At 37.4% G+C, this 24,429-nt stretch overlaps 1 protein-coding gene across 4 annotated transcripts in view; it reads right to left on the bottom strand.

The window, feature by feature from the left end:
* CCDC169 (coiled-coil domain containing 169) overlaps nt 1-24,429 on the bottom strand; it is a 64,222-nt gene that overhangs the window by 35,747 nt on the left and 4,046 nt on the right. For 2 of the 4 annotated variants that reach the window (XM_070049016.1, XM_070049014.1), the window contains exons 2-5: nt 22,820-22,899; nt 14,166-14,189; nt 10,304-10,414; nt 9,779-9,819 (exon numbers count right to left, since the gene is read on the bottom strand). In XM_070049016.1, the coding sequence (XP_069905117.1) occupies nt 9,779-9,819; nt 10,304-10,414; nt 14,166-14,189; nt 22,820-22,899 (256 nt within the window). Of the gene's footprint in view, nt 1-8,249; nt 9,715-9,778; nt 9,820-10,303; nt 10,415-14,165; nt 14,190-22,819; nt 22,900-24,429 lie in introns of those variants that run through there. The other 2 variants (XM_051831804.2, XM_070049015.1) reach the window with 2 other exon arrangements.

The following is a 24,429-nucleotide window of genomic DNA, read 5'->3' as shown; positions in this document are numbered from 1 at the left end:
AGTGCCAGAGTCCAGAGAGCTACGGCACTATCATTTCTCCTGAAAACATACACTTAATTAAAGGAGAGTATCCTGGCTACCTGGGTGACAGTGGGGACCCAGTAACTAATTGTTCCATGTATATATGTTTAATGACCTTCAGTTTTCAGTTCTATTCTTGCCCTAACTTTCTTCTGTGACTAAGTCTGCCAAATTCTAAGCAGGGCTGAAGAGCCAATACCTTGTTTTATGGTATCCCTATCTATGGGCACTTTGTTGTTGCTCTCTCAACTTCAAGTTAATTACTATTCTTCCAGGAGGTAGCCTTCAAAAGCTTACTTAAATCTCTTACATACTGAGATTTCCTTCTCTAGTAATCTTATCCATTCATTTCGATTAGCAATGATCATTTTCTGCTAATTAATATCATATCCAGATCTAAAAATATGAGTAGAGCCCTGGATGCCTATTTTTTAAAAAGATTTATCTTTATTTATTTGAAAGGCAGAGCTACAGAGAGAGAGGGAGAGAAAGAGATCTTCCATCTGTCAGTTCACTCCCCAGGTAGCCACAATGAAGACAGGAGCCAGGAGCTTCCTCTGGGTCTCTCACTTGGGTTTAGGAACCCAAACTCTTGGGTCCTCTTCTGCTGTTTTCCCAGGTGCAATAGCAGGGAGCTGGACTAGAAGTGGAGCAGCTAGAACTCAAACCAGTGCCCATATGGGGTGCTGGTGTTGCAGGATACACCACAATGCCAGCCCCTGGATGCCTATTTTTAATATTTTCTTGATACTTCAAACTCAACCTTACCAAACCAATGTTTTGATTTTACTTGGAAAAACTGCACCCCAATAAAATCAGTTTTTAAATGGTACCATGCATATTTTTCCAAGTTTACATGAGCTATTTTGAAGTGGTTAGGTGAGAATATTTTAGGAATTTTGTACATGAGGAAAAGAGTATGTAAAAGCAAACACAAAAAATGATGAACAGTACTTACTAGTCGTCTAAAAAAATATCCTAAAAGAGCTCAGGCCCCAGACACAAATCACCTTCCTCTATTTTATAACCAAAACTTTTGGTTTAAGAGGGAAAACATTTCAATGAGGCACATTTTTAAAACACTGTAACTTCAATAATATTTCTTTGATAATTTTGTACTCAAAACTATGAATTTACAAACAGTTCTATCATTTGAATTGAGATAATTTTATTTAAAAACATTGTATAATGTGTTAATGTCATAAACCTAATAAGTACCATGTAGAAAATGTATTCAGCAGTAACTTTAGATCAGATGTGGACCCCTCATCCTGTGCTCTGACTTCCTTCATTACCACCTTCTGCCTCTAATACAACACTTGTCTCCCAAGTCTGCATCTGTCTGTTCCCTCTAAGCTCAACATTGTGATGCAATGTATTTTATCTCCTCTGGTTAGCCTCAGCACTGTGGCCACAAGCACTTCTAGCTGGTGTGGCCCAGAATTCCTGAGACCCACCTCACCCTCCCTCTGCTGCACCTGCTTCCTAATGAGTTGCCTTTTAGAGACACTACATTTAGAAATTATACAAGAACTCAAGAAATCTGGATGTTTCATTGTGGCAATCTCATGAAAATAAGTCCAGAATAAAAATTAATTATCCTGGAGAGAGGACAAGAACACACTCTGGATTTCACAAAAACGGCACCAGTCATTAACTACCCGTGGTCATCAGCAGCAAGATATTTGTAATTATCCATTTGTAAAATTATTATACACACTAAAAATCCTTAGAAATTGTAAAACTATACTACAACAACTTTAAGTCTTAGCTAATCTAAATTTTGATTCCTTAATTTTACTGACTTTAGAAGAATAAGTTATCTGAAGATTTTATCAGAGGAACAGATTCTCTCATCCTATCACTTCCAATTCATTTCAAGACCCTTAATTTTATATTCTTAATCTTCTCAAGGAGCTACTTTACCTGATTATATAATCAATGGTCACATGCTAGAAAGCACAGCCTGGAAAGACAAACTAGAGCCATATCTAAATTGAAGTCTCTACTAAAAATTAACCAAAGGAAACACACGCACACACACAAATTAATTCTACCATCATGAAAGAGATATTTTGTTTTTGACATGAATCAGTTCTCTGCATTCTAAGCAGCATCATATTTCACCTACATTCTTGATTTGATTTGCCTTTAAAGGGTCATTGATACAACAGAGTAAGAACAGGCAATTTCAGGAAACTATTTCCACAACTGAAATAAAATATATTTAGGACTAAAAAATAAAAAAGTCTCACTCATCTGTTTCTAAGTAATGAAGTTCTACTAACCATTATTTAAAAGGCAAAACAAAAAAACTATACATACACAATGGTCATTGATATACTAAAGAACATATACTGGAAAAAAAGAGCTAAATTTAAAAAAAACACTCAATTGAATGCTTACAGGCGAAAAAGACAAGAATATAATCTAGTTCATCACAGCTCCCAGATAAACAGAACTTTTCAATAAAGGCATCTGCAATAATGAAATACAGCATCCTGAATGTTAAATACCAAGTGCCCCCTTGTGGACAAACTGCTATTAAACTTTATATAAAATCTAATTTTTCTCTGATTTAAAGCTGCAAACCTGTCTCCAGCCTGACCGTTCTGAACTTTGGAAAAAACAGACCTAGTGAGGTCTGTAACAGAATACCTGAGGAGAAAGTCCTACATTGATTCTACAGATCCACTAAAGCCAGATGGGCACTGGAAATTCCACTTCTTTGCCAAGATCCTCTCACTAATGCTTTTATTATAGATTTGATACATAGCTTTAGGACATTTTATTTTACAGATTTATTTATTTAATCTATTTGAAAGGCAGAATGACAGACAGAGAAGGAGAATGGCATGGCAGGATGGGAGGTGGGGTGGGGAAGCTTACATCTACAGCTTCACTCCCACAAATGGCTATAACAGCCAGGGTTGGGCCAGACCAAAGCCAGGAACCAGGAACTCCACCTGAGTCTGCCACATACGTGGTAGGGACCCAAGCACTTGAGCCATGACCCACGCTTTCCCAGATGCATTAGCGGGAAGCTCAATCAGAAGCGGAGGAATCAGAACTCAACCTAGCACTCCAATATGGGATGCTGGCATCACAAGTGGTGGCTTATTTCACTAACTTTACTTTAGATAAAATATACTTACGGCTATAGATAGTGCTCTGGGGCCATTAATTTTAATGCCTAGCTATCAGGTTCTAAAATGTATACAAGTAACTTTAAAAATAAAATTTCTAAAATGTTCTGGAGGTGGAAATGACCAGAGTGAGTCCAGCAGGAGCATGAAAAAGAGGGTGTGTGGTGAGAACCTGGGCCCCATGCGGCAACATAACTAAAAGAAGAATCTGAACCACAATAAAGGACAGAAATGTCCATAGTAAATAAAAATGACAGGAAAGTGTCACGGGTGATCAGGATGATGGAAGTCAGAGTGTGGAACAGAAAATGGACCAATATAAAGAACAATATGAGAGAAAAGCTTGTTTCCATGAAGGGTCAGGTACATCATAAAGTAAATGACCCAACAGTTTAAAAGAATTTTGTAAGGCACAAAACCATCTCTTCCTTCAAGCTTCTCTCATCAAGCAAAGCTAGGAGAGAGGTCTTCTGGTCTGTCCTATGGGAGAAACATATTTCTTAAGGGAAGCTAGAAAAATGTCCAAAACTTAATTTTTCAAGAAGCCAATTCATCAAAGGATTAACCTGCAGACAGACCAATTTTCCCAGGATTCCAAGTTTATAAATTCACCAAAATTTTGAATTTAAAGTGAATCCATCAAAAAAACTTATGGCCTGAAAACATTCATCTGAGTATGTTTTTCAATGATGGTCACATACTAAGCCATTCCATGAGACTTTTTTTTTTAAAGATTTATTTATTTATTTGAAAGTCAGAGTTACACAGAGAGAGAGGAGAGGCAAAGAGAGAGAAAGAGAGGTCTTCCATCTTATGGTTCACTTCCCAATTGGTTGCAATGGCCAGAACTGCACCCATCTGAAGCCAGGAGCCAGGAACTTCTTCCAGGTCTCCCATGCAGGTGCAGGGGTCCAAGGTCTTGGGCCATCTTCTACTGCTTTCCCAGGCCATAGCAGAGAGCTGGATCAGAAGTGGAGCAGCCGGGTCTTGAACGGGCACCCATATGGGATGCCGGCGCTTCAGGCCAAGGCGTTAACCACAGTGAGCTGAGCCACGGTGCTGCCCACCCCCCCCCTTTTTAAAGATTTATTCCATGAGTCTTAAGTTTTAATCAATTTAAGATTCCTTAAAATGCTACTACATAAAGTTACATTCATAATACATGGACTGGAATTTCAGCAACTTGATTTCCTTTGAATTTACTTCTACATATTAGTCAAAAGTCCTCCAAAAATGTCTGAAACTCAGTGTTCTCCTTTTTTTTAAAAAAAAAAAAAAGATTATTTATTTGAAATACGAGAGAGAGAGAGAGAGAATCTTCCATCTTTTGGTTCACTCCCTAAATGGCTTTAATAGCCAGGTGTCGGTCAGGTGGAAGCTAGCAGCCAGGAACTCAGTTTTGGTCTCCCTTAAGGTTGGTGGGGGCCAAGGTAGGCCTTCTCCTGCTGCCTCCCCAAGCACAACAGCTCAAACTGGGACGCCACCATGGGATGCCAGCAACACAAGTGGCAGCTTAACCTGCTGCACCACAGTGCCTGCCCCAAGATGAAGTATTTTCCTAAATAATGTTTCTGTGTTACAGTGCCATCTGCCCCAGGCCTCCCATGACCAGCTAACCAGTCTTGTCGGCTTTGGAAAAAGGAACCCATACTCTGTGCATCTTACTGGTAGAATGTATCAGTGGGTGAGGGGTGTCCCTGAGGGAGCCAAGCTTTCTGGGTATAGTTGGGAAGCAAGGGGGAATGCATAGAAGCATAGAGAAATAGGGGTTACTACTTTATAATGTTATGCCCCCTCTTTTTTATTTCAGAAATACTGGACTAACTATAGATCTGGGATGTCCTTAGCTATATCAATACAGAGAGACTTCATCATATATGAAAATCTGAAAATGTGTATAATCCGTGATTTTAAAATCCTACAACTATCTATGCTTAGAGCAATGGTTTTCAGGTTTTGGTGTATATTAGAATTACCTGATGATTAATAAAGAATACAGAGGTGGCAAGCTGGTTGAAGGACAGCATCTGCCTAGCCTTTTCATTTTTATAAAGCATGCTAAGTGATTCTATTAACAAAGTTTAAGGACCACTGCCCTAAAGCAGAGGGTAAAAGACTACATCCTAAAAAACAAATCCAGCCACTCCCTGTTTTTGTAAACCAAGACTAGTTAGAATATCGTCTACCTAATAGGTACCATCTATGACTCTTTTTGGACTAAAACAGCAAGGCTGACTAATTGCAATGGAGACCAAAGACCAAATGGTTGCAAAACTGAAAATATTTACTATACATCCCTCTACAGAAAAGTTTGCCAACTCTAAAACACTTTGTCCTGGGACACATATATAAGGACATTTCCTTTGGCAATGCTTGTCATCATGAGATTTTAAACGATCTTCAATGTATATTATAGAATAAACATATAGATGATGGTATATGCATATAATGGAATACCACATGACAGGTGAAAATTATTAGATCTTTGTGTATTACTAGATCTTTATGTATTAACATAGAGAAAAAATCAAGTAAGAGAATGATATGTACAGCACATTTTATGAGTATTTTTAGACAATGCACATAAAATATACATAGAAATAAAAAATTAATGACATATTCCAAATCTATAATAGTTCTTTCCTGTGAAAAGGAATCATAGCAAAGGAGACAGGGAAAAGAACAAAACAAAACTCAACTCCACCTGTATATTATAACAAATGGTTGAGATACTGGTTGAGATGTCAACATTCCATATAGAAGTACCTGGATTTGCATCCTGGTTCTGACTCCCAATTCTAGCTTCCTGCCAATGCAGAGCCTGGGAGGCAGTGGTAACAGTGATGTATCTCTGGCTCTCCCCCAAGTAATTTTTTTAAAAAAGAAAAAATACAACAAAAAATACTAAATGTAATCATTTTCATTCCTTTGTTTGTTGGGTGACTTACTTTTTTTTAAATAAAAAATAACCATCAATAGTAGATATGTTTGATTCTATGATATTCTTTTTCTTTACCTCTTATGTTCCAAATAATATCAAATGAATGCATATTTTTGACCTTCATTTTAAATGAACTTGAGTGGCAGACAGAGCTAATTGCATACTCAATATCCATTCTCCCCTTCATCCTACTTATGCTCAACAAAGCACTACATTTCCCAGGCTCTCTCACCTACAAAGGTGGTCACATGGCAGAGTCCTGATCAAGGAAACAGGGAGGGAAACTGCTGGATGCAGCATTTTGGAAAACCCTTTGACGGAAAGCAAGCCTGACAGGCCTTCCCGTTTGCCCATCTCCTTTCACTTACTTCCTTGTTTGAACGAAAATGTGAAAATGTAATTTCATGTATAGAGGTGCAGCACTTAGGTATGAGCACGGATCAAAAGCTACTACTTACTGAAGGACAGACAGGGTGCAAAGCCAGGAGGAACCTAGGTACCTGTGGGCATTCTAGCACCACTGCACCAACCCTGCACTGAGAACCTCAAATCCTTCCTGTACATGAAAACAAAAACAAAAACAAAAACAAAACCTAACACCTTAACTGTTTATACTTGTCTCTCGGAAACACAATGCCACCCTCAACTGATTCATCTTGTTACAATGAAATTTTAACAAGTGATACCACTGAAAGACATTTTCAAAGTGATATATTGTCTGTACCACTTTCAGATGAGAAAAAAATGAACTTCATCAAAAATGTTGAAGGCTCCAAACCAGCCTGTGTCAGAACAAAAAATAGAAGTTAATTTTTCCCAAACACTAAAATCAAGTCTACTTTCATGACCCAGTTTGAAAATAATTTATTTAACATTTCATATGTTTTTTGTCAAATAGCATTCCTAAAAATTACATATAGTGCTAAAAAAATAGTGTTCATCCTTTTGTTAACCATAGGAAAATCTGTAATTTGATGTTACTCAAAATTAGTATTCAGACTAAATGACATTAGTTTCATTTGGTTATTATTCCTAAAGATCAAACAACCCATAAGAAGTATAAAGAGTCAGGAAATTTCCTAAATCTATATATATGAAATAAATAAAACCTGAATAACTTACATAAAATTAAAAAAAAGAGTCAGAAAATTTACACATGGTATTTGAATTCTTACTTCAGCCTTCAAAAGCAACTGATTCTAGCCCTTTAATTATAAACTTACGGGGAAATAAAAAAAAAGTTTGTATTGCACAAATATGTTTGCTTTCTACAAATAGAGTTCATTTCCATCAAAGAATAAGACTTGATGTATCTTTTATCCTTAGATAGAAGAAATTTCTTGACCTGTTAGCGGGGTTCTTGAATGCCAGTGCTTTTTGGCAAACTCCTCCTGGATTCCATCATTTAACAAAATCCAAATGCTTCTGCTGGGTATCTGCCCAGAGAAGACAAACAACAGTTCACAAGAGCCTGGACTTTCTTCTCTTTCCTTTCTTCATTTTTTTTTTCCTCTTAAGATTTATTTATTTATTTGAGAGACTGAGCTACAGATACAGAGAGGGAGAGACAGAGAGACAGAGAGGTCTTCCATCCACTGGTTCACACCCCACGTGGCCTCAACAGCCAGAGCTGGACTGATCCAAAGCCAGGAGCCAGGAGCTTCTTCTAGGTCTCCCACGTGAGTGCAGGGTCCCAAGCACTTGGGCCATCTTCCACTGCCAGGCTATTAGCAGAGAGCTGGATCAGAATAGGAACAGCCTGGACATGAACCAGCGCCCCTATGGGATGCTGGTGCCACAGGCAGAGGCTTAACTTACTATACCACAGCACTGGCCCCTCTTTTAGATGTTTTATTGTTTCTTTAGTCCTTTGCTGAAGAGAAACACATGTATAATTCTCTGTTTCCAGATCTAAACTTCTCAGAAAACCACTTTCATCAAGAATGACACAAATTTGTCAAGAAAAACAAAGGTTTTTGCCAAAATGACTATGTTTCAGTGTCTGAGGTAACAGGACCATTTGAGTGCTCCTTAGATATGCTATAAAGGCTTTCACTACATTACAGCTGCACTTGCTGGATTCTCCATGTCAGTGATATCCAATTTCTCTATCTAGGTACCCAGGTACCTAGACTAGGAGGTACCCAGACTATTTTATATTCTGTAGGTGGTAGTTGGTAGTCTCTGGGAAATTTCAAAATTCTATCTGCAATTAGAAAAGAAAAGGGCACTGAATTTTGAAATAGTTCAAGCACCAATGTGTAAGTGCCACCAGATGGGGATATGACTCTCTGGGAGAAAAGGTAGAGGGTGGAACTTCAATTTTTCAAATGAAAAAAGTATTTTCTAGATTTCCAAGACATAAAAATAATGGTTATTTCTGGGATGATGTATGCAAAAGGACTTATTTCTCCTGGATTCGTTAGTAGCAAAAATGAAACACTTCTCTATATTTTTCACTAAAGATTTGCAGTCATCCAAAGCAACATCTGTAAGTGTTCTTCTGGTCTTCAGGACTCGTAGTAATAAAGTTGTCAACTTGGTGCTCTACCTATAGCCATTCAAAAATTATTTGTTGTTATTTCTGATAATCATCATAGAAAGGCTGTTGGGTTAGCATGGTGTAAAAAAAAATGGGTGCAGACTGTTTTAGGAGAGTTTGGCTCCACACTTCCAGTCTGTGTGTGCCTGAGTATATCCCTTCATCTCTTCAAGCTTAGTGTCACATGCATTAAAGGGAATAATACTCACTTTATCTGAGGAGGTTATTGCAAGACTGAGATAAAGGACATGAAATTAATTTGCATACTATATAAGTTTAATTAAAGACAAACTATTAATATTATTACTATTACAATGCTAAATCCTACCAATTCAACTGAGTATAGTACTTTCATTTTTAAAAAAACACCCTTGGTTTTCCACAAGATTTCCATGTTTTTTCTGAGTTTTTATGAAATTAAAATTCAGAAAGTCTTTTGAGGAAAAGGCTATTTCTAAGCATGCTCTGGACCCAATGTAAGTTATGCTTTGGGCCTTCTCCATATTTTAAAAAATAAATATTTAAACAAATGAAAAGCAAATGAATATACTCCATAACATGTGAAACAGATAAGTTTAAATAATTTATTAGGAATTAAAATGAACTCTCAAAGGGAAAGATATCACTAAGGGAAACTAGAAGAAAAAGTAGATAGGCCAGGCTAATGAGATTTCATGTTCACTGTAGGATAATTTTATAGCTTCTCTGTTACATTTCATGCATATTCCATCTGTATGAATATATGGATGTGCAAATATGAGTGTTCATGTGCATATGTACATGTGTATTTCTATACAGAGGAACTAGAATAGAATGTTTTTAGTCTGTGTTAAATAGAGTTTTCAAGCACAAGAAATAGATACACTCAGGGTTCTCACCCAGCTTAACTACTGAGATTTCTTGTCTGACATTTTGCTTGTTGGTACCAACACCAACATCCCTGCTCAGCTCTAGAAGACAGATTAAGCTGATGGCCTTGTAACAGGATTCCTCACATTCAGGGAACAGCTTTCCTGAACAAAGTATTTTATTTGGACAGTCTTTAAACCGTTGTTGGAATCTATCTAGAAAAAAAAAAACACATAATTTCCTTCAATTATTCTTTATGTTTAATCATCTTTTACTCACCACTGGCATTCGTTCATAGGCACGAATAGAAAACAGTCTATCTAAAATGAAGCACACGTGAGCAATTGATATTTTATCAGACTTTTCTATTATTTTTGAAATATTTAAAATCCTTTTACTATTTATTTGAAAGACAGAGAGACACAAAAGAAAACAGAGACAGATAGAAATCTTCCATCCAGTAGTTCACTCCCCAAATGCCTGCAACAGTTGGATCTTGGCCAGGCTGAAATCAGGAGCCAAGAACTCAATCTGGGTCTCTCACATGGGTGACAAAAACCCAGTTAGTTTTGCCATCACTTGTTGCCTCCTAGCTTATTATCAGGAAGCTGAAATCAGAAAAGCTGAGATTTTAATAATTTTTTTAAAAAGTCTGTAAAAAATAAACAGAAAAAAAGAAGGTGAGGCACTCTGATATGGGATGTGGACATCCCTAGTGCCTTCTTAACCATTGCACCAAATGCCCACCCCTATTTTATTATTTTTAACTGAATTTATAACACAAATATATGATTGCTTTCGTACCTGAAGGATTTCCACGGATTTTTTCCATTTTGTCTTCCAGAGAAACAATTTGTTTTTCTAGCTGATCATTTAGTTCAAGTTGTGTCTCATAACGGATTTTCCATTCACCACCTGAATGAAAAGGAGGAAAATTAAGATCATCCTACCAACTCTCATTTATTACAGTAACCTGAATAAGTTCAGTTTTACTCTGTTACTAGACTTTATCAGCAATACAGATGAAGCATAAGACAAGTTTTCAAGTTTATTTCTATGTCAGATAGGATTTTCCAGATTGTAGGGATTAGACCTACACTCAGGTTTCCATACAGCCAGATCTCACCACAAATACTGTGATTCAATGTTCTTCCTTTCTTCCTATCTCTCTTTCTCCCCCTTGAGTATTCCAATAATGAATTCCATTAGATGGAGTATCAGGAATGTGTTTTTTCCCTTGGAACTTGAAAACCCATGTATTAAAAACCCTAAACAGTACTAACCTTCCATCCAATGTCATACTCATCTTTTTCTTTGCAAAAGAACTCTGAAATCAGTTTAATGATTGCCACCTGCATATGTGCTACACATAATGTTTTACATATATTAACTGATTTAATCCTCAATTTAAAAACCTATTTACAAATTAAGAAATTGAGGCTGTCCAGTGGGGCTGGGGCGGGGAGGGGGGCGGTCTGTGGGCCCCTCAGACATAGGTAGAATGTCCTTCACAAGCAGGCTGCCAGCTGAGGCTGGAAAGCTGTCTCCAGACCTCTGGTATCTCCCTCACTAACAGCTTCCTGTGCTGCATGTGTGACCTTGTGGTTTTAAATCATGCCTTCAAGTTAGTTGCAATCTTCCACCCAGAACTAGCAGAGGAGGGGGCTGAACCCCTAAGGAGGTGGGCTGTTTCCAGGGGACCCCTGCTATCTCCATGAGCCACAAGCCAATCAACATCCAGTATATGGACTCCTCCTCCTCCCACTGCCGCCGTCCAGTGAGCACCCCCACAGAATGCCTTATAAAACCCTGGGCACTTCCTGAAAGCCAGCATCCTGGTTGGGCACTCCGCCTGATATCCTCAGGCCAGACACTTTTCTGTCACTTGCCAATCAAATAGAAGTATCTACTTCTTTGAAAATTGTTTCCTGTCTTTTTATTTTTATACTGGGCTGAGGAAAAGAACCTATGAAACTTGCTCTTGCAACTGCCCTCCCCTCCATGACTGGTAACAGAAATCAAGGCTCAAAGATGCTGATAATATTCTGAAGATGGCAGAGCTAATAAACGGGGGAACTGGAGCTTAAACCTAGTTTTATCTGACTAGAAAGTACATCTTTCTTAACCTTTAAACTACTAAGCTACAGTAACACAGACATTTAGCTCTCCACTCAAGCGTTTTCTCTTATCCTTCTGCAGGTTCCTTTCAGTAAACTCCTTTGGCTGTCTTTTTGTTCTAAAAGGGGAAGAATAATACAGCCTAGAATTGAAAGGGTCTTTGTTCAGCTTTAAGGCCCAAAGCTAACTTTCCTGAGTCTTCAAAGTTGGGCTTTGGAAGGAGGTCGGGGACAGACAGCTTATTTAATTTCAGATACCTGAGATAACTTCTGCTACATGTTAATAGAGGAGTCTGAGAGAGAGCACTAGCTCACACCACTACCAACCTCCTCATCTGGGACACAGGTCTCCCTTACACATTCACCTCCTCACAAACGTGGTCTACCAAAGAAAGGAAAAAACACCCTCCCTAACTGAAACTGAAAGTCATTATTCCAAATGCTTTATGGAGTGAGAAGTCAGCACACTTATCCAAAAGATTCAATTGAGCCATAACAGGTAACAATTCATTAAGACCTTTATATGTAATTGCATAAAAATAGTGAGTATACAGCCTGCCAAAACTTGCAGCCATGGTTGACTTACATGACTAATAACAAAGTGAATCTGTTGGAATTTCTGATACCTTACAAATGAATGGAAGCCCACAAAACTGGTGATTAAAAACATTTTTTCTTTTCACACGACAGCACTGGATCCCACAAATGATGTCAACTTCCTAATTATCAACTGTCAACTGTTTTATTTTTCTAAAACAGGGTCACACTGAGTCTTACTTTTCCTACCATACTTTGTTCTGTGGTTACACAAGAATACTGAAAATACTAAGGTCTGTAATATTTGCATCATTCTTCATCTGCCTTTAAAATGCAGTGATATTTATGTTTTCTCCTAGGAATAAAACTGAGAGCTAAAAATAGCAATGTTTTGGAACAGACTTGATACTAAAGGAAGTTCAGTACCTCCTGCAACCAGCCTACATAAAAGGAGTGGTATAGTCTCTCAGACTGCCACGATGAATTTGACAACAAAAAAGAAAATCCCTTACCTTGAACACAACAGCAGTCAACCTAACAAGGCCTAAGATGTACTTGTAATAAGATGTCCTTTAAAATACAGATTAAAAGGTTAGATTTATTAGAAATATTTGTGTCTCTTCGAGGGGGAAAAAAAGAGAAAAGAAATACCCAAGTAATAACTCCAGTAAATCACTGCTCCTACAGTAGCAACTCTAAAATAAAGAAAAAGTCAAATGGTTTTGCAATCCTTGGCTAGGCTTACTTCAAGAAAAATAAAAACAATACAAAAAATTGAAAACTTATAAAATGGTCAATTTTGTGAATTGTCTTTGGAAGGGGAGGTTCATCAAGAAGAAAATTAGGTAGAGCCCTATTTCTTAGACATGGATTTTTGCTCTTTTCTCTCTCTCTCTCTCTCTCTCTCTCTCTCTTTTTTTTTTTTTTTTTTTTTTTTGCCATGGAGACAATGCAACAATGCTAACAAAACAAAAAGGCCCCATGAAGAATAATGTCAAGTAATATTCTTTAAAAGTTAAAAAGAACATAATTCATTGAAAATTGACTCTATGTCTTAATCTGTTTTGTGTGGACAAAATACCTGAGATTGCATAATTTATAAGGAACAGAAATTCATTTTCTCAGAAGTCCAAGATCAGGGCGCTGGCATTTGGCCTGGTAAGGGCCTTGCTGTATTCTCACACTAGGGAAAGCAGAAGAGCAATTTAACCCAATACTACAGGAGCCCTCTTCATTTGGGCGTTAATCGCAATCACAGGAGAGGAACCCTCAGGGCCTAATCAACTCTAAAAGGCCCCACTTCTCTGTACCATCATATGACAATCACTGGATTTTGGAAGGAATACATTTAACCATAGCATCCTACACAGACTTTAATAATAACTCAAGAATGTGTGGCTCACTGCATTTATAAACATTTGAGCAATGAAATTATATTATTTCAAAAATACTCAGGAAAATAAAATATTTTCAACAAGGGAAGGAAAAAGCCTCCTGTGGCACTGTACCAGGCAGTAGGGATACAAAAATAAACAGTATGTGTGGTCAACCAGTAGTAGGACTAGTCAGGAGAAAAAGACAAAAAAAAAAAGATGTTTTCTAATGTCAGAACATTAGAGATAATTTTCTGTTAAGTGGTTGCTACAGAAGACACAGCAAGCCATCCAATCTGGAAGGTGATAGGAGGGAATTAAACATGGAGAGGTCGAGATCAAAGGTCAGGAAATACTTTAAATGCTTTGCAGGGGAAATGACTCTCATCCCAGCCACAAAAGGTGAGAACTTAATTCAAGAACAGCATAAACTAAACCAATAAAGTCTAAAAAACCAACATGTAAAAAACAGGAGGGGATATATTAATGCAAGTGTATCTCTTATGCGTAAACTTGCTCCTCTATGAATTTCTAGGCAATTTAATGGAGGAAAAAAATAATATCTGAAATAGGATTTGGGTTTGAGACATGTCTCCATCACTTACCAGATTATATATGTGATTTGGAGAAAGTTCTTACCTTTTTTATGCCACAACTTCTCATCTGCAAAATAAGGATAATTAAAATTCCTGTCTTAGCAGATACTAAGATTAATTAAAATATGCAAAATGCTTAGAACACTGTACAGCATGCAAAAAAAAAGCTATAAAATTAGCTGTTGTTAATATTTTCATCATCATTATAAGAAATTTATACTGAGGCCGGCACTGTGGTGCAGCGGGTTAACGCCCTGGCCTGCAGTGCCAGCATCCCATATGGGCGCTGGTTCTAGTCCCAACTGCTCCTCTTCCAACCCAGCTCTCTGTTATGGCCTGGGAAAGCAGTAGAAGATGGCCCAAGTCCTTGGGCCCCTGCACCCACGTGGGAGACCCGGAGGAAGCTCCTGGCTCCTGGCTTTGGATCGGCACAGCTCCGGCCATTGCAGCTATTTGGAGACTATACCAGCAGATGGAAGACTTCTCTCTCTTTCTCTCTTTTTCTTTCTCTCTCTCAGCCTCTGTCTGTCTAACTCTGCCTTTAAAATAAATTAATAAATCTTAAAAAAAAGAAAAAAACTTGTCCCAAAAGTGCTTTCCAAAGGGATAGCACTTTACTGCCACTAATAATGCTTAAAGGACTGATTCATTTTTTTTTTAATCTCTACTTTTTCAATTAACAAGCTGTATATGTTTCAATTCAAATTTCTTTGACTAAAGGACAAACTGACTGTTCTATACTCACAGATTTTCTCTTTTTGTCCTATTCATATTTATCTATTAGAAACAGTGTTTTCTACTTGAATTATAGAGAACATAGCTATAGTTAAAAATCTATGCCTTTTGTCCATAATCTCGGCTATCCCACAGTGCTATCTGGCTTCTCATATAAGCCTTTCATTTCAAGCAAAGGACAGCTACTTTTCTGAAGTCAAACATAAGTATAATTTTCTCAATGATTCTTTTCTGACCCCTAAACTAAGAAAGGCCTTCTTTATTCATAGACAGATATATACTCATGAATACTTCATATATTTTTAAAATATTCAACTACATAATCCATGTAGAAATTTTTAGCATTAAGTATAAAGTGAGGAGCTAAATAGTTTTTTCAACTATTATAACAATTTTCCAAAAAGAACTTAATAACATCACTTTCATTCTTTTTTTTGTTTTATTTATTTATTTATTTATTTATGTATGTATTTTGACAGACAGAGTGGACAGTGAGAGAGAGAGACAGAGAGAAAGGTCTTCCTTTACCGTTGTTTCACCCTCCAATGGCCGCTGTGGCCGGCGCACCGCGCTGATCCAAAGCCAGGAGCCAGGTGCTTCTCCTGGTCTCCCATGGGGTGCAGGGCCCAAGCACTTGGGCCATCCTCCACTGCCCTCCCAGGCCACAGCAGAGAGCTGGCCTGGAAGAGGTGCAACCGGGAGAGAATCCGGCGCCCTGACCGGGACTAGAACCCGGGGTGCTGGTGCCGCAGGCGGAGGATTAGCCTATTGAGCCGTGGCGCTGGCCATCACTTTCATTTTTGATTCTAATTCCCTTCCCAGAAGGCCTTTCCAAACTGGACAAAGTTCTTTTTTGGTGGCAGGTAGAGAGAGAAAGAGAGAGAAGGAGAGGGGGAGGCAGAGAGCGGGAGAGAGAGGGAGAAAGAGAGAACATTCCCATCTGCTGGTTAACTCCACAAATGCCCTCAGTGTCAAAGCCAGGAGCCAGGAACTCAAAAGAGTGGCAGGAACCCAATTATTTGAGCTATCACCACTGCTTCCAGCATCTGGATTAGCAGGAAGCTGGAATAAAGGACTGGAGCTTGGACTTGAACCTAGGTACTCCAATGTGGAACAAAAGTATCTTAATCCGTAAGTCAAAAACTTTTACCACCAATATTACATTTTAGTGGTGGAAGCAGGCATCTTTGTTCTCCAGGAATGGAAATGCCTGTATTGTTTCCTCATTATGTATTTTTGCCAGGTTGAAATAAATGGATGTATTCTTTTCTTATTTTTTTTTTTTAATGAGGAAGACCAACTGAATTTTAACAAAAAATTCTTAACATTGACTGAGGTTAAGTCTTTTTTTTAATGTCTGATCTATCAAATGATTACCTAATAGCCAAAGAGATTTAGTAACAGGAACTGTAAATAAAGATTTTAAAGAAGTCAACAGAGAGGTTCAGGATGGAAATTCCTATTTGATTGTTGTCAGTCTACACTTGGTGTTTAACATCATATGACCACAGATTACCTAAGTAGGGGTGCATATATCAAAGATTATTCAAAGGACTAAGCCCTTGGGCACTTCAAATGTTAAAAACTGGGAAGATAAAGAGAAATGATAAGTGTCCAGTAGATAGGAAGATGACTAAGAGAGTGGGATGTCCCAGAAGCCAAGTGAACAAAGGGATTCAAGTTTGAGGCTGTGATCAATTGTGGCAATGCTGCCAACAGGTCAAGCATGATGAAGACAGAATTGACATTGGAATTAGCAAACAGGAACTCATTGGTGACCTTGACAAGAGCAGTTTCACTTGACTAGAGGCAAAACTTCTGATTGTAGTAAGTTCACAAGAGAATGAGACAACCCTGCGTGTACTGGCCTTTTCTACCCATGTACAAGCCAATATCCCAGAGCCTGAGTAAACCAAAGTTCTCTTCTCTAGATGAAAAAAAAAAAAAATGAGGAGCAAACTTAAGTTTAGGAGAAGGGGAGAAAAAAAGGCTAAGAATATGGGATTTCATTCCAGAATGCCTGGATTCAAATTCCAGATGTATTACCTCCAGAGTCTTGAGAATACGTGAGTATTCTTTTTTTTTTTTTTTTTTTTTTTAATGACAGGCAGAGTTAGAGAGAGACAGAGAGAAAGGTCTTCCTTTCATTAGTTTACCCCCCAAATGGCTGCTACGGCTGGCGCACTACACTGATCCCAATCCAGGAGCCAGGTGCCTCCTCCTGGTCTCCCATGTGGGTGCAGGGCCCAAGCACATGGGCCATACTCCACTGCCTTCCCGGGCCACAGCAGAGAGCTGGACTGGAAGAGGAGCAACTGGGACAGAATCCGGCACCCCAACAGGGACTAGAACCTGGGGTACCGGTGCCACAGGTGGAGGATTAGCCAAGTGAGGACTGGCCTCAGCTTCTTTTCATTTGAAAATGTGGTAGTAATACTTTTTTCAAGGGCAGTTTCAAGTTCTCAGGTTTTTTTTTTTTTTTTTTTTTTTTTTTTTTTTTAATGCACTTACTTACAGCTCTACACACATACTGACTCTTCTCATTTAAAAAAATCAAAAAGGTTACCTGAACACTTTCCTTTCTGTTCTTTGTTGGTAACCTTTAAGATAATGGAATTCAGATTTAACTAAAACATAAAACCACTTTTTCTGTTTGTAATTCTCTATGAATCACAAACGACTTTAAGAGGTCACCATGGGAATGTGAAATCCTTTGGAGTTGTTGTGATTAAAAACTAATCCAGTTACAAGCCAGATTAGATGAAGCAAAAATAAACAAATGAGAAAGAGTAGAAGAGTTTTGCTGTACATGAGGCAAAGTGAACGGAGAAATAATAGAAAGGGAATGGTTTGGCACTTTTTTTCTTTACAGAAATTCTCCATGTTTCTGTGTTGTTGAGAATGATCCAGGGGAGCAGGGGAAACAGATGGTGCAGGAAAGAGGGAAAATCATGGCGGTTCTGAATATAAGAGAGTGGATGTCTGATTACATAAATGGAAGGGTTAACCAAAGATAAGAATAGAGACCGATCATCGACAGAAACAGGAGGGAAGAGGATGTACAAGGATGCAGGTGGGAGGCTAGCTTTGTCAGTAGAATCATGTGGGTGACCTCTTTTGATTGCTTCTCTTTCCTTTTTGAAAGAGAAGGGTAAATTATTCAACTGAGCATAAGAATGGCGAGAGGGGTACAGGCTTGAGGACAGTGCAAATTTTGAAAGAATTATTTTAACAGTGAGTATGTTAATATTTATCACTTGTGCATGTATTTCCTTTACATGTTAAAAATACATTTATTATCAAGTACTTTAATGGGTTCCATTGCCTTCAGGATAAGTATAAACTATTAGCATCATATTAAGGACTTCTTGATTTGTCTCCTTCATAAACTTTAATCTCACCTCCCATCATATTGTCATGATATGTCATGACAACCTATGTTCCATCTTCATTGATTACTTTGTACTCTCCCCTAATGGCTTTATGTTTAATGCCCTTTGACAGACTGTAATTTTCCAAAGATGACTACACTAACACATCACATCCCATATGTTTTTCTGTAATGTGAACCTGACAAGCAGATTCTACTTCTCTATCTCCTTGAATTTGTGACTCTTCTGACCAATAGAATACAGTGCCAGTTTGGGGAATGGTCCTTAATTGGCCTGGAAGTTTCTACTTCTGTCTTTGGAATGCTTGCTGTTTGGATACATCTTTTTGAAACCCAAAGACCCTGTTGTGCAAAATAAATGATAAAAGAGGAATTTATGATAAGCAGTCCTAGTTGGGCTCCCAGTTAACAACCAGTGTCAGATGCCTACCATGTGAGTGAGTCATCTTGGAATGAACAGCCCAGTTGAAATTTCAGGTGACTAAGCCCTATACAACATCAGACTGAAACCATATGTGAGACCCCAATCAAAACTCATGTATGTGAACACAATCAGTTCACCAAATTGTGAAAGCTAACTGGTTGCTGAAACTCCAAAATTATAGGGTGGTTTGCTACACAGCACTGTATTAGCAGAACTATTTTGAGAGCTAATTTGGTAGACAGTAATTGTAGCAATAATAGTAGTAATGGTAGATAGGTAATCTAGGATCAAATCATGGATCTGAAACTCCTTGGCTATATAACCTTAGAAGTTGATTAAATTTCTTTTTTCCATAACTGGGGCTAATAATAACCTCCTCACTTAACCTTGATTCATTGTTAAGGAAGGGGTAAATATTTCTGCAGTTCATCTTAGGCTTTTAGCTTTGGCCTAAAGGGAAAGGAACTTCCTCTCCTACTATTGTAATGACCTTTTCTCTAGACCAACAAACTAACCCTCCACATAAGAGCTGTTGATTGATAACAACTTGTTGAGCAATGTTTTACCAGCAAGCATAATTATTGCATTGCATATGTATCTGTGACCGTCGCTTATGCTTTTTCTGTAACTGGGTAGGTGAGGAAATTCCAGTTCTCTGCCAGTGCACTTGTTAAATGTATTCAGTCTGTCCCATAGGGCTAGTTGCTTCTAAGATACAGATGTAGAGATACAGGAGGCTGCTTCACTCTGGGAAAAAGCAGCAGTCTCTAACCAAGCACTTTTTTTTTTTTTTTTTTTTAGCTAAATGATTTAGTTTACTTATTTGAAAGGCAGAGTTGGGGAAGAGGGATATCGTCCATCTGCTGGTTCACTCCCCAAATGGCTGCACTGGTTGGAGCTGGTACAGGCTGAAGCCAGAAGCCTGGAACTCCATCCTAGTTTCTAACATGGGTGATGGGGGTCTAAGTACTTGGGTCATCTTCACTTGCTTTCCCAGGTGCAATAGCAGAGGGAGCTGGACTGGAAGCAGAGCAGCAGGTGATCCAATATCAGATGTCAGTGTTGCAGGCAGTGGCTTAATCCATTGCGCCACAATGCTGGCCTCTCTAACCAAGGTTAATGGAAGCATTATGTATTTATAAAAAATGGCTTTTAATCTCTCATATGACTACTAACCCTTTTTGCTTATGGCTCCCTAACAGAGGAAGAAAACCATATAAATAGGTGTAAGAATCAAAGTCCACCAATAACCCTAATAAACTCCTACTGTTCTTCAATATTCAGTTCAAGTGCTTCCTCCCCTGGAAAAGTTGTCTTTATGCCCACACCCAGGCTGTGTCAGTTTGCCTTCAGAGTTCCCAGTTCTCCTTTTACAGAATTTATATCACTTCTTACATTCATATTTTGCTTTAACACGTTCTCCCAGTGAACCTCTTTAGAATAGGGAAAAGACAAATTTTTTTTTCAGAATTAAATTTTATTTCACATTGATAGAAACTGTGGAAAACATTTACATTTTCCCACATTACAGCATAACATTTCAACGGAATATTTCTTGCCATAAATAAGATTTTGCTGACTTATATAACTGAAACAACAGTTTATATTCTTTAAGGTAAAGCAAAATTACTCAGTAAATGATTGTTTAAAATTTTTAAATCCAGACATATATATAAATATATATATCCTATATAGTTCCTTAATAATTATTTTCATTACCAATTAGCACCCATTTATAAAGATGCATTCTTAACATTGTTTGGTCAGTTGAAATACAGCAGAAAAATTAACACAGTTCAGAAATATCAAGCATTCATTTTTGCTACAAATTAAACTGTGTGGTAAATATACCACAGTACATGGTTCTGATTAATGTTTATTACTCATAAACTTGTTTTCAATAATTTTTTTCAGTAATCTTGAAATTTTGATTATTTAAAATCAGATGATTGCTATTTTTATGTCAGTACAGAAAACTAATCATTAAAAATCATTTGACTAAATGAAAACTTAAAATAAGTTCACTGACAGAAAAAAAACAACTTTTTCTAATGGACTGCTTGTTTCCTACAGTAGCTGGTTTGAAACAAATATACAGAAAACAAACTATGCTACCAGGAGACGAAATAATTTCAGAAATTAGTTTTTTAGATTGTTCTTAACTATTTCAGAAAATACTACAATATGACCTAATTATTCTTTCACTTACATACAGAAAAATAAAAACACAGAATGATTTGTTACCTGGATTGAAGACTGTATTCTAATCACTGACCAGGTCTAAGTTTACACTAATGTACAGTTGTTTGAAATAAGTTATACAGAAAGTTTTATGTAACGGTTGTTTTCTTTTAAAGTGTAAATAGATTTTCAATACCATAGATCTGTGACTCAGAATATCAAATTACAGCATTATTGACAGTAGATTCTATGGCAGGAAAACAGTATTTGTTCTGCTATAAAGCAAAATCAAGAAAGAACACTTTTTTTCTTGAGGGGAGAAAAGAATATTAAAGAGAAATGACATCAGGGAAAAGTCTGGTCCCCAAAATAAAAGGGCCATTATTTGAAGAGAACAGTATTACTCTTTTTTTTTTAATAAGGTTTGTGGTGTTTTTGTTTTGTTTTGTCTTGTTTTTGTTGTTGTTGTTGTTTGTTTTTTACAGGCAGAGTGGACAGTGAGAGAGAGACAGAGAGAAAGGTCTTCCTTTGCCGTTGGTTCACCCTCCAATGGCCGCCGCGGCCAGCGCACTGCGGCCGGCGCACCACGCTGATCCGATGGCAGGAGCCAGGTGCTTACCCTGGTCTCCCATGGGGTGCAGGGCCCAAGCACTTGGGCCATCCTCCACTGCACTCCCTGGCCACAGCAGAGAGCTGGCCTGGAAGAGGGGCAACCGGGACAGAATCCGGTGCCCTGGCCGGGACTAGAACCTGGTGTGCCGGCACCGCAAGGTGGAGGATTAACCTAGTGAGCCGCGGCGCCGGCCACAATATTACTCTTTACTGACACTTAAAAGCATTATTCCTATTATTAGGAATAATGTAATACCTTCTCCTTCTTATGTATTACAATCATTACATATGAGCGCATATAAAAAAAATCAGACAGTGCATGGTGACTAAGCAACTTCGGAATAAATCCACAGACTAAGTCACAGCATGCAAAAATCTTATATCTTAACTGCTTATTCATATCTGCATAAATTTTCCTTAAGCATACTGTTAATTCTCAAATCATGTAATAAAAAATCTGACTGAAGTATTTTATTATTTTGCTAAGCTACAGTTAAGAAAAAGAAGCTAGCTGCTTCACCTATATTAATACCAGTATATTGTGGATCATATTTTACAAATATACATATAGAAACTGAAATATCATATATTTCCTATGAGGAGACATTATTTAGTCAGTGTCATTGGTGTGTAATTGCAAAACATTTTAACACTTGCAAACATTAGAAGTTTCAAGACTGGGCACAGGGAAAAGTTTATGCTCTACTACAATGATGCTAGTATACTTCTACACAAGGCCTCTTAATCATGTCAATCAATTGGAGGTAGGAGTTTATCAATGAATTGCTTGACATCCATCATTTCCTGCTGACATGAACTGTGCATCATGCCTTCATAGGGAAAAGACAAATTTTATAACCAAAATGTTCAAATATGACAAGATCTCAATCAATATTTACGGAATGAAATTAACAGTCTGTGTATATTATAAATAAAAATGGTGTATGTGTGTGTGAGTGTATAATCTCCCACCCCTGCAACATACATTCTTCTGACAAATAGCCAAAATGTAGATATGAATTTTGAAGTTATACCCTAAATCCAGAAGTTAAAAGAGCATGACTTAAGTTTAATATAAAAAATGGTATTTTATTATTTGCTGAGGAAATAATATATCAGTATCACATAGCAAAATGTTTGCTAATTGATGAACATTTTGAACTTGTAATATACAGAAAAATAATTATACAGTAATAGGTTGGATGTTCTGAAATACCAGTCTTAAGGCCTTTTATAATAAATTATTAATGCTACCCAGAAGAAACATTGAAATCTTGATAGTATTATTTAATATATATAATTTAATAGACTATAAGTATCTTGGTAAAGGGAACAATAATTGTTACTTACATACCTTCATCGTCACCCTTGAGTTTGGCTTCCAGTTCTGCTATCTTGTGTCTTATTTCAAGCATTGAGAGTTGCACAATATCCCTGTCATTAAAAATGTTTTTATTAATTATGAATCAATTAAAAATAATGTGACAAAAATGATACATAGTAATCCACCACTATTTCAGTAATACTTTATTGTAAGATATCATTTATGGATGATTGAGAATCAATAATCAGGCAAATGAAGGTTTGATTAACCAGTTCCAGATGGGTTCAAGTAAACACTAAAACTCAAAGCCCCCAGGCAACCACTGAACCATTCACTATTAACTTAAATGTATAATTCCGAAGAAGCTGGTTATCCCACCAAAATTAGGAGTTGAAAATCATTAGAAAAAAAAGAACAATCAAGGCAATAGATAAAAACAACCTGAAACAAAGAGGAAAAACGAAACACTAAACACACACGTACACAGAAATTTTTTTAAAAGCATTTCAGAAGTTAGCTATTTAGGCTATTAAGAAACAGCACACTATGGCCTGGGAAAAGCAGTAGAGGATGTCCCAAGTACTGGAGCCCTTGCACCCACCTGGGAGGCCTGGAGGAAGCTCCTGGCTCCTGGCTCCAAATCGGCCCAGCTCTGGCTGTAGTGGCCATTTGGGGATGGAAGACCTTTATCTCTGTCTCCCCCTCTCTCTGTCTGTAACTCTACCTCTCAAATAAATAATTTTTTTTTTAAAAAAAAGCACATTAATTCTCACAACACCATATGACAACAGATAATTATTCAGTAAGTATTTTGAATACCTATTAGGCTAAGTGTTGAAGATGCTACAGTGGACAAGTGACTAGAACAATAGCAATTATACCAGCTAACTTCCACTGAATGCTTATTACAAGCCAGTTAAGTGTTTTATTATACTTTTCACTCCATCCTGGCAACAGGATTGAGATAGGTAAAATCTAACTACTTGTATTCCAGTCTTAGAATTGAGAAAACTGAGGCTTAAAGTGGTTATTAGTGATAAGAGCTGGTATTTGAATTTACGCAGGATCTCTTCAAAATACTGCTCTAATCCTTTACTGCCTCAGAACATACTGGCTTCCGAATATTCATACTTTGGTACAAGACCAAGAAATAGGCCCACAATTAAAACAGCTTGATGGAGCTGCAATGGAAGAAAGAATAGATGCTATTCCACATACACAGGAGGTTAAGTCTCATAAGGCCTGTTCGTAGGGTTTGCAGTATCTTTGAAAAATACTTAAAATGTCTCAAAGATTTAATGTAAAGTACCAAAAGTGTCTTAAAAAGCATATAGGAAGGATTCCATTTTAACCAAATGTCACCAATTCTGAAGTTCTTCTAAAGGGAGGAAAGGAATGCATAATTAAATAAAATCTTTGGAATTTTAAACAGAAACCAAACATATAAAGAAATGTTAGATTCTTGAGAGGATAAATTACCCTGATTGATGTTAGACAATGCATACATGTAGTATATAATGTAACATCACATAGTACCCCATAATAACCACAATTCTACAACTGCTAAATTTTTAAAAATAATTTGAAAAATTATGAAAAATTAAAAATTAAACTACAGGGGCCAGCGCTGTGGTGCAGCA

This window comes from Oryctolagus cuniculus, chromosome 9 (assembly GCF_964237555.1).
Source record: "Oryctolagus cuniculus chromosome 9, mOryCun1.1, whole genome shotgun sequence".
In the NCBI taxonomy this organism is placed as follows: Eukaryota; Metazoa; Chordata; class Mammalia; order Lagomorpha; family Leporidae; genus Oryctolagus; species Oryctolagus cuniculus.
The sequence above is the reverse complement of the archived record's forward strand: the minus strand, read 5'-3'. Positions and strand labels throughout refer to the sequence as shown.